Source organism: Pan troglodytes, chromosome 2, assembly GCF_028858775.2.
Source record: "Pan troglodytes isolate AG18354 chromosome 2, NHGRI_mPanTro3-v2.0_pri, whole genome shotgun sequence".
NCBI lineage: Eukaryota > Metazoa > Chordata > Mammalia > Primates > Hominidae > Pan > Pan troglodytes.
Window position 1 is genome coordinate 92,457,833 of NC_086015.1, and position 11,061 is coordinate 92,468,893.

An 11,061-nucleotide genomic window follows, 5' to 3' on the forward strand; every position below is an offset into this window, starting at 1 on the left:
GCTGAGATTACAGGCGTGAGCCACCGCGCCTGGCCAAGCTATATTTTAAACAAAGTTAAATTTGCTCACCAGGATCTGCAGATGTGTACATTTCAGCTACTAAATGGCAATACCCCAATTAAATGTTAACTGATCAAAAATAGGACTTAAAAATGGAAAAAGGCAAGTGACAATGCATTTAGTCTGATTCCTGTTTAGCAGAGCATGACTATTTCTCTCGTAAATGTGTGTTGCTACCATGCCAATAGTAATAACAGCTAAAGTTTAGTAAGAGCTCTTTAGTAAGAGCCCCATGCACTGTTCACCCCGCCCCCACAGCCCCAAGAGGTAGGCATCTCCACTAGATCCACTTCCATTGGAAACTGAAGGGGAAAAGGCTAAGGAGCTTGCTTACAGTCAGGGTAAATGGCGGAGTAAAACCCTGGCAATCTGGCGTCCAGAACCCCCAACCTTAAATTGCGCGCGACATCGCCTCTTCTAAGGCTGAGCCGACAACGAGGGAAATGGAGGCAAGAGACGGTCCCGGCGTGTTTGAGAGGAAAGTCCGCTGGAAGGCGGCCAGGCACAGTGGATTATCTATTTTTAACTTTTAATACTATAATGTTAAACAAAACTAAATTATTTTAATTTACTTAATTTAAGGAACCAAACTACCGGCTCACCCAACTCAGAAGTGGCCGCAGAAGACATTCAAGCGCTCCCGGGGGCCCGGCCAGCGGGCGGGGAGGAGCCGCCTCCATTGGCCGGCCCCGCGGCATCACGGGAGCTCGCGGTGCGCCCGGGTGGCGGGCTGCTTTCCACGCACCTGCACCTGCGCAGCCCTCCAAGGCGCTCTTTTGGAGGAGGGACTTCTCTTTCGGTAATCAGCTCCCTTGCGGATAGTCTATGTTCTCCATATAAACCCAGCACTTCCCTTAATTGAGATACGTGGGACTTCACTCCGTCCCCAGCCCGGAACCACAAGTGAGAGCACTGCGTTTCCTGATTGACCTCTTTGGCGATTACTTCCGCCCAGGGGCCTGGAATACTGGAGGCCCTTCGACGGAGAACAACAAGAAAGGCACTTCCGGTGTCTGTTGCCAGGCGCGGGCCCAGTGGGCCGTAGGGGCGACATTGTTGCCGTCGTCTTTCCCCCCAGTCCCGGGGATGGAGATGTCGGGACTCAGCTTTTCAGAGATGGAGGGCTGCCGTAACCTACTTGGCCTACTGGACAACGACGAGATCATGGCCCTATGCGACACCGTCACCAACCGCCTGGTGCAGCCTCAGGACCGCCAAGGTAAGGGCGGACCCTTCACCTAGAAGGCTGCCGCCCCTTCCCCGGCCTCACGCCTACCCCGCTTAGGCAGAATCCTCGGGAATGTTGGCCGCAGCCGCAGATCCACAGCTCTGGAACCACTACGCCGACTTGGGCTGCCGGGTCAAGGCGGGGAGGTGGTGGCGGTGATAATGGCACGGCTTCCAGGTTTTATCCGTTGAATATTATGGGCAGCGCTTGTTGATTCAAGGATTCGGAATAAGTCATCTAAATTTTTAAAAATTTTTAAAAATTTTCTGGGGAGCCAGAATGTTTTGCATTTTCAGTTTCGATCAGCTGAAGAGTCAGCTGCTGCTCGGACTTTTTTCAAGTTTGAGTGGGAGGAGGATGGCAAACATTTTGTATGTCTCTGGTAAAAAGCAACTACTGTAATTAAATGGCAGACACCTTGAATCCATGTCTCCTTTTGGAGGCAAAATTTTTCTGAGATGATTTTCGTACTAGGAATACACACAAGCGAGCTAAATACATATACCGGTGGATTTTTAAGGGGTATTAGTGCTAAGTCTGATTGTGACTAGTCCATATAAAAATGTAAAGCGTTTGTTCATTTTGTGTGTCGGGTAGCTAGTTTTATTTTAAATTTGCTGAATTTTACTTCAAAACGTGAAAAATTCCAGATTCCCATATTAGTATATGATTATCTTTAAAAGATTCTGCCCTTATAAAACTGGGTTTTTCTGCTTAAGTCGGATTTCATTTTTGGCATTGAAGAAAGTCATTTGTCACTTCGAACCATGGACACTAAAAGAGGAAGTTCCAAAGAATTAAGACCGAAAATAGCTTTAGACTTAATATGGTTCTTCAGCGTTTATTTTACATGGCTTTCACCTTCTTACAATCATGGTGAGTGTGAATTTAAAATTATAATGGATAAAATGCTGCATTTAATTATAGGGTATCTAAAAGCAAATAAGAAAAAAATTCCCAGTTCAAAAACGTTTAAATGACTTGAAGAAACATTCCTGGGGCAGGGGGTGTGGAATAACCCTTAAGCATATGAAAGTATACTCAGCATCTTTGGAAACTAATGAAATGAAAACCAGAAACAAAAGTTGTCTTTTCTGTGTACCAGATTGGAAATATATATATATATATATATATATATATATATATATATATATATATATATATACATACTATAAACTTCAAGTGTTCATGATCAGGTGAAGCAACTCGTTGACAACTAGTGAAGGAGTTTAAGTTAAAACTGCCACTTTGAAAAAACAAATTTGACATCTCCTAAAATGGCAGATTAGACACATACTCGAGACCTAGTCTTCTCAAACTTGAATATGCTTTTGAATCTCTCAGGGATCTTGTTAAAATGCAGGTTCTGACTCATTAGTTTTAGGGGAGGCCCAGAAATTCTGCTTCTAACAAGCTCCAGGTTGATGCTCATACTGCTTGCCCCTTTTTGAGCACTGGGAGGTATGTATGAGAATGTTCAAAGTAACAGCGTTTGTAATTGGACGCAGAATAGAAGTCTGTAAACAGAAGAATTGTTGGATACCTTGTGTACAGTCATATAACTAATTATGATATAGCAGTGAAAATGAGTTAGCTATGTATATCAAATTAATCCAGAAAATATTGAATGAAAAGCTGATTACAGAAAACTATATACTGTATATGGATGGATTGAATTTATAGCACAATTTAAAACATACCAAACTAAATATAGTTCAGGGGTACATACTTATGCTGTACAACTATAAAAGAAGGGTAATTTTAAAGCAACATTTAGGATAGTAGCTACTCTGAGGTGGATGCAAATAAAGAGGAATAGCATTAGGGAAGAGATGAAATGGGGGCCTCAAAGATAGTAATTTCTTATGTCCTAAGCTAGGGGGTATGCATATGGGAGGTCGTTTTATTGCCATTCTGTATGACTCACACATGTCAGAAATATTCTTTGGTCTTGTATTTTAAAATACAAGTGGGCCAGGTGTGGTGGCTCACGCCTGTAATCCCAGCACTTTGGGAGGCCAAGGCAAGCGGATCATCTGAGGTCAGGAGTTCAAGACCAGCCTGGCCAACATGGTGAAACCCTGTCTCTACTAAAAATAGAAAAATTAGCTGGGTGTGGTGGCACACACCTGTAACCCCTTGGGAGACTGAGGCAGGAGAATCCCTTGAACCCAGGAGGTGGAGGTTGCAGTCAGCTGAGATCGCGCCACTGCACTCCAGCCTGGGTGACAGAGTGAGACTCTGTCTCAAAAGAATAAAAATTAAAATATATAAAGATACAAGCCCTGGTTCTGCCACTTTCTAGAAATACAATAATTGGGCCGGGCTCGGTGACTCACACCTGTAATCCCAGCACTTTGGGAGGCCGAGGCGGGCGGATCATGAGGTCAGGAGATCGAGACCATCCTGGCTAACACAGTGAAACCCTGTCTCTACTAAAAAAATTAGCTGGGCATCGTGGCAGGCGCCTGTAGTCCCAGCTACCTGGGAGGCTGAGGCAGGAGAATGGCGTGAACCCGGGAGGCGGAGCTTGCAGTGATCCCAGATCGCACCCCTGTGTTCCAGCCTGGGCGACAGAGCGAGACTCCATCTCAAAAAAAAAAACAAAAAAAACAAATACAATCATTGATACCTAATATGGCCTCAACTTTCATTATCTGTAGAGTGAGGAGATAGGACTAAAATTCCTTGACATCTAAAATATTGTTGTAATTGTCCCTATTTTTAGAGGTTGTACATGAATTTAGGACTGTTGGCCTTATTAGAAAAAATATTTTTTCTCGCTTAAATGTTTTCTTAAAATGTAATTCTTTAAGAGGAAATGCTAAACTTTCACTATCACTTATGGGAAGTGAAAAGAAGAGATTTTAGGTAAGGGAAGTTTAAAGCATAAAGATGTTAAAAGAAAACTGACAACGGACTTCCTATTTTTTAAAAATGATGACTATCATGTAACAGCAATAATGCTGTGACGAGAGTTTATAAACATTATTTGATAGAGTTTCTGCCCACCTGGCACAAATTTGTAAGTGCCTCATGATTTTTTATTAATCTTTGCAATTTCTTTCTAGATGCTGTTCATGCAATATTAGCATACAGTCAAAGTGCAGAAGAACTTCTGAGGCGTAGAAAAGTCCACCGAGAAGTTATATTTAAGTACTTGGCAACACAGGGGATTGTTATACCTCCAGCTACTGAAAAACACAATCTTATTCAGCATGCAAAAGATTACTGGCAAAAGCAACCACAACTGAAATTGAAGGAAACGCCAGAGCCAGTTACAAAGACAGAGGACATCCACCTATTTCAACAGGTAAAATAAATCTTATGGTTGTATTCTGAACCTTTGTTCTGTCTGAAACTTTGTTGGTAATCCTAGATCGTGGGGAACATGGTTAATAATGTTTGTGGGGTTTTTTTATTTTTATTTTTTAAGAGATTCTTGCTCTGTTGCCCAGGCTGGAGTGCAGTGGTGTAATCATAGCTCACTGCAGCCTTGAACTTCTGGGCTCAAGTGTTCTGCCCACCTCTGTCTCCTGAGTAGCTAGGGCTACAGGCATGCACCACCATGCCTGGCTAATTTTTAAAATTTTTTGGTAGGGATAGGGTCCCAACTGTGTTGCCCAGGCTGGTCTTGAACTCCTGACCTCAAGTGGTCCTCCCGCCTCAGCTGGAATTACAGGCATGAGCCACCATGCCCAGCCTATTTTTTTTTATATTTTATAATTTTAACTTTATTTCATATCCTATCAATCCTGAAGGAAGGAAGAGACCAGTAAAGCAACTAAGAGCAAAAATATTTCTGACATATAGTGATACATATATAATCATCTATTGATATGTGAGAAAGTATTTTTCAATATCAGCATCATCAAATGAGGACTATTGGATTTTTAGAGAGTAAACTGCAAGGTTAATTTTAACTTTAGCTCTGTGTAATTTTTTTTCACTTTAGAAGAATTTTATTGCAAATTCTTTCTCACTTTTAAGACGTTTTTGGTATTGCAAAAATGTCATGAAAGGAACTTAAAATTTTACTTTAAAAAAAATTTTCTTTTAAGTTCCAGGGTACTTGTGCAGGTTTGTTAGATAGGTAAACATGTGCCATGGTGGTTTGCTGCACCTATCAACCTATCACCTAGGTATGAAGCCCAGCATGCGTTAGCTGTTTTTCTTGATGCCCCCGCCCCCACATTGGAACCTAAATATTTTTTATACTTTTTTTTTTTAACTAGAAAAAGTCCTATTGTAGAAATTTTCTCCAGCGGACATTGGCTATTTCTGTTCTTTATATTATCTCCACTGTACATTTTAGATATTGCACAAATATTTAAGTGTTGCTTGAATTAACCTCTATGTAATTTGCAGATTTTTAAACTACATACCACATTTTTTGAATTAATGAGGTTTCACAGTGAGAAAGCTTTGCCTTCATACTAGGAAAGAATCTTTAAGAGCTTTCTTACTTTATGTACTGATAAGAGCATTGACTTTGAAATCATACAAATACGACTTCAAATTAGGGTCTGCAATATACTAGGTGTGTAGTTAAATTAGGCAAATAACCAGTGCCACGCACAGTGCCCAGTGTATTAAATAGCAGGTGCTTAGTAAACCTAAGATCTCATACATCTCAGTAAAGTACTGTGTTGTGGAACACATGGATGAATGAGATCTAGTGTATCAGGTAGATTTTTACAGTAACTTTTTTTTTTTTTTTTTGAGACAAAGTCTGCCCTGTCACCCAGACTGGAGTACAGTTGGCATGATCTCAGCTCACTGCAGCCTCCACCCTCTGGGTTCAAGCACTTCTCCTGCCTCAGCCTCCCAAGTAGCTGGAATTACAGGCATGCTCCGCTACACTCAGCTAATTTTTGTGTTTTTAGTAGAGACGGGGTTTCACCATGTTGTCAAGGCTGGTCTTGAACTCCTAACCTCAAGTGATCTGCCTGCCTCAGCCTCCCAAAGTGCCGGGATTACAGGCATGAACCACCACGCCCAGCTTACAGTAACATTTTCTGTGAAAAAAGAGAAATAATAGAATAAAATTAATCCCAGTTATAGAAAATAACCTGTTTCAATCACCGTAAGAGTATCTATTTAAAGACAATGAAAATGCTTGCTTATATTAACTTTATGTCATTTATATGCAAAATGCATCCATTTAAAGTGAACGTTTTGAAGGTTTTCACATATATACCTGTGATATACATATATACCTGTGAAAACACTGCCACAATCTGAGGAAACACTTACATAAATCATCATATAATTTATATATTTTTATATATTATATATTTATATATATGACTGTTCATACTGATTTTTTTTTTTTTTTACACGGAGTCTCGCTCTGTTGTACGGGCTGGAGTGCAGTGATGCTATCTTGGCTCACTGCAACCTCCACCTCCCAAGTTCAAGTGATTCTCCTGCCTCAGCCTCCCGAGTAGCTGGGAATACAGGTACACGCCACCATGCCCGGCTAATTTTTGTATTTTTAGTAGAGACGGGGTTTCACTATATTGGCCAGGCTGGTCTCAAACTCCTGACCTCACCATCCGCCTGCCTCGTCCTCCCAAAGTGCTGGGATTACAGGCGTGAGCCACCACGCCCGCCAAGTTCATACTGATTTTTAAATTGGCCTTACTAAACCTTACTCTCTTAGCTGAATTTTCAGCAATTTAAGCTGGAAATTTCTAAAATGATTTTTCTCCTCTTGAAAAAAGATTTTTACTATGCATAATGGGTTCAGCAAGTTCACATATAGTTCATTTCTCTCTGGTGTAATGGGTTCATTCAAACTTAATAGGCTAGATAGAAAAATAGATATGAAAGTTAAACCTTAGTGTTATTTTGTATTTATTTTATTTGTTTCAATCAGCAGGTGAAAGAAGATAAAAAAGCTGAAAAAGTTGATTTTCGTCGCCTAGGAGAAGAATTCTGTCATTGGTTCTTTGGACTTCTTAATTCTCAGAATCCTTTTCTAGGACCACCTCAAGATGAATGGGGACCACAGCACTTCTGGCATGATGTGAAGCTTAGGTTTTATTACAACACATCAGAACAAAATGTTATGGACTACCATGGAGCAGAAATTGTAAGCCTTCGTTTGCTGTCACTAGTAAAAGAAGAATTTCTTTTTCTCAGCCCCAACCTAGATTCACATGGACTGAAATGTGCATCTTCTCCTCATGGGCTGGTTATGGTTGGAGTTGCTGGGACTGTCCATCGAGGAAACACTTGTTTGGGCATTTTTGAACAAATTTTTGGACTCATCCGCTGCCCTTTTGTGGAGAATACTTGGAAAATCAAATTTATCAACCTGAAAATTATGGGAGAGAGTTCCCTTGCTCCTGGAACATTACCGAAACCAGCTGTTAAATTTGAACAAAGTGATCTAGAGGCCTTTTATAATGTAATCACTGTATGTGGTACCAACGAAGTACGACATAATGTAAAGCAGGCTTCGGATAGTGGAACTGGGGACCAAGTTTGAGGTAGTGGAAATGAGACATTGCTGAACAAAAGAGAACTGGGTTTACCTGACCCTCTAAAGCGCTAAGTACTGTCCGCCTGAAAAAAATCTTCTATACAGAAACTCTTCCAAATACTATATCAGTAATGTCTGAATGATTTCAGATGTGAAAATTGACATATTTTAGTTGAAATACCTTTCTGGACTACAGACTTACATATCATGTGAATACTTACCTATTTCTACCCGAGTTGCAGCAAGTATTCTGAAAGCTTAATGCAAATAAATCCCACTTTAGATCTTACAGCTAACTGTGTGCCTTAGAAACCAGGTAATATTTTCCTTTTACTTAGTGAATATTCTGCTAATATCTGCACTTTTCATGTGGGAAAGGATTAATAATGGTCCAGGCTTCCCCTCTTTAAGTTTCATGTTTACTTTTGTCTAACTCTGGATAATTGTATTTTACAAATGCATCTCACTGTAGTATATTTTTAAAACTATTAAATATTTTAGAGATGTTTAATGTAAACTCAAAGTTGTCATTTTAGAAAATTTAAATAACATTCTTTTTGCAAAAAAAGTCCAATAATTTAACAGTTGAAGAAAAACTTACTACCTCTTTAAATATTTGAGAAACATTTTTCAAAGTTATCAGCTGTAGTCCAAGCTAAATATCTTTTGTAATCTGCAACATTTTCCTTACTGTTTTTGGGCAGTGATAAATGCTGTTCTCGAAACAGACTTTATTCTTACCTAGGCTTCAGCCAACAGTTTTATAGAGCAGTTACTGTAATACAATATAAAGGAAATATGCTGTTGAAATTTTAAAGGTATGCCCAGTTCCTAACTTTTAAACGAATTACCGTTCTTCCTCTTGGCTGATCTTGGCAGAGATGACAAAAAAACCCCAAAACAACCCATGCATGTATAATGTGTGTATACACATATACAGAAGTATACATATACTCCCACATTATAACTTAGAATGTTTAGTTTTTTACCTGTTACTAGGTTTGAGTTACATGGTTGAGTTGCCAAATTATTTACATGCTTTGTTTAAATTCTTCATCACCTAGCAACTGTTTGCTGATCATGGATTTACTTAGTTACTTTAATTTATAAAATTACCATTTGGAAAAGAACTCAACTGGGAAATGTGATGACGTATTGTACATGTTACTTTTTCCTTTGCTATAATCATCTAGGGAGACTGATAAGAATTTTGGAAATGGGAGCCTGGAAACTCATCTTTGTTTTTTTACTGCTATGCCTCTTACGAGGAATACGAATTGGTATGTCCTAAAATAAGAACTTAATAAAGGAGGGAAATCCCTTTTGTCTGCTATAAGAATAGTGTATCGTTCAGATTTAATTTATAGTTGTGTTGCTCTTAAAGTTTTAGGCATTTAACGAGAACAAAGAAAATTTTATAACTGCTAGTTACACTGTTATTGTAATATAATTAAGTATAAACAAAATAGTGTGCAAAATAATTTCCTCTCATATTTTTATAAAGGTACACAATCAGGTCACAAGTCCATCTTTATCCATCCTATACCTCTGCTTGAGTTTTGAAAACTAGGTTACCTTTTATTTCTTAGTTTGAAGTTTGAAATATCATTATAAAGTGTAATAGGTAAACATCCTAAGTAAAGGATAAAATTAAAAACCATTCTTGTTACTACAGATACTCAAAAAGGGCAGGGATTTCCTCTAGGTACCTTTAGTATTAAACTTTTGAGTTCGTGTAAAGCACAAATAAGGCTGCAATTTCTGCACATAGTTTTGAATCAACCTTAAAAATGTAAAATCTTTTTGATAGTCTTGAGATTCTTGAGGATTAATGCTGTTTTATTTCATGTTTATTTCATGAATCCCTAGATGTGGGCACACTACAGCCTAATATTGGAGTGAATGCATTAACGAATGAGCAAAAACAATTTATATACTGTGTACCAAAGGCTTTTCCGCTTCTAGAGTTTATCTTTGGTTCTTCTTATCAGTGTTACTTTTTCAGTCACATAGTTTCTTTGAATTTCATACTTGAATATGCAGAAACTTTTAGGCCCCCAAAATAACTCAGATTTGTGAGGAGAAAGATACTGACTTTAAAAGCCTAGGGTCAGTAAGAGACCCTGAGATTCCTGAGGCTACCTGGAAAACATTACAGGGGAAGTGTATGAAGAAACAGTATTTGGAGGAGAAAGACCTAGAGGAATTGAAGTCTGTTAGTGAAGCTTGAAGCTTGATCAGCCTTTTGTGAGAACAGCCAAAAGCACAGTGCCAGGATTGAACTCTACTTGTGCAGGATTGAACCCCATTAGTCTTTTTATGCCAGGGAATGGTGGAGAAAGAAACCAGATGTAGTTCTCTGTTTTGATATACCCAACTGGTATTTGGAAAGTCTGGAGTCAGTTGTAAAGAAGAATACAATACAGATAATTCATCATAATTGGGTGGTCAAACTGGGGAGACCATCTGGACCTTTACTTTTTGTAGGCTAATTTGCCATAGCCTAATAACAGGGCATACATAGTAAATATCCTTTTTGTTAAAATTTTTAAAAAATTGTAATAGTTATGTTAGGATACTTTGTTAGAATCTAGAATGTGAAATAACGTACTTCATGTGTCTTCTTACCAAAAATACCAATGATAAGGGGAAAAGCCATCTTTAATTTATTAAATCAACTTGAAAATGGCAAACTAGATAGCAGATCAGGAAATGTTCCTGGGTTTTCAGAAAGGTAACATACTAAAAGAAGGTTAGTTACCTAGTACCAATAAGAAATTGTAATAGTGGGCTGGGCGCGGTGGCTCACGCCTGTAATCCCAGCACTTTGGGAGGCCGAGGCGGGCAGATCACCAGTTCAGGAGATCAAGACCATCCTGGCTAACACGGTGAAACCCTGTCTCTACTAAAAATACAAAAAATTAGCCAGGCATGGTGGCGGACACCTGTAGCTGTGGCAGGTGCCTGTAGTCCCAGCTACTCGGAGGCTGAGGCAGGAGAATGGCGTGAACCTGGGAGGCGGAGATTGCAGTGAGCTGAGATTGCACCACTGCACTGCAGCCTGGGTGACGGAGCGAGACTCTGTCTCAAAAAAAAAAAAAAAAAAGAAATGGTAATAGTGTCTGAAAAAAGATTTTAAAAACAGTGGCTTAGAAAAAAGTAAAAAACTGCGTTTTAACAAAATAGGTTATACGGCTAAGTAGATCATAAAAATGAATGCAAATCCCACTGTAATGTTATCCTTAGGATATCTCTGTTTTTACAAACTTAGATGACCTTTTCT

The 11,061-nt window shown here is 39.2% G+C and overlaps 1 protein-coding gene across 2 annotated transcripts; it reads left to right on the plus strand.

Moving 5' to 3' along the window:
* The first annotated feature begins 805 nt into the window (after positions 1-805).
* C3H3orf38 (chromosome 3 C3orf38 homolog) lies at positions 806-9,114 on the plus strand. Of its 2 annotated transcripts, none has more exons than XM_516600.8 (3): positions 806-1,279; positions 4,360-4,601; positions 7,170-9,114. In XM_516600.8, the coding sequence occupies exons 1-3, from the start codon at positions 1,147-1,149 to the stop codon at positions 7,782-7,784; spliced, it is 990 nt and encodes a 329-aa protein (XP_516600.3). In that variant the 5' UTR covers positions 806-1,146; the 3' UTR covers positions 7,785-9,114. The 2 variants fall into 2 exon arrangements, with proteins under 2 accessions (XP_516600.3, XP_009444179.1); XM_009445904.5 differs by having other exon boundaries at positions 808-1,279; positions 7,173-9,114.
* Positions 9,115-11,061: the final 1,947 nt, after the last annotated feature.

What these genes read in the sequence shown, in the direction of transcription:
- C3H3orf38 (XM_516600.8), top strand. Translation starts at nt 1,147, where the DNA reads ATGGAGATGTCGGGACTCAGCTTTTCAGAGATGGAGGGCTGCCGTAAC. An exon ending in GCAGCCTCAGGACCGCCAAG is followed by an intron (nt 1,280 to 4,359) that starts GTAAGGGCGGAC and finishes ATTTCTTTCTAG; the next exon opens with ATGCTGTTCATGCAATATTA. An exon ending in ACATCCACCTATTTCAACAG is followed by an intron (nt 4,602 to 7,169) that starts GTAAAATAAATC and finishes TGTTTCAATCAG; the next exon opens with CAGGTGAAAGAAGATAAAAA.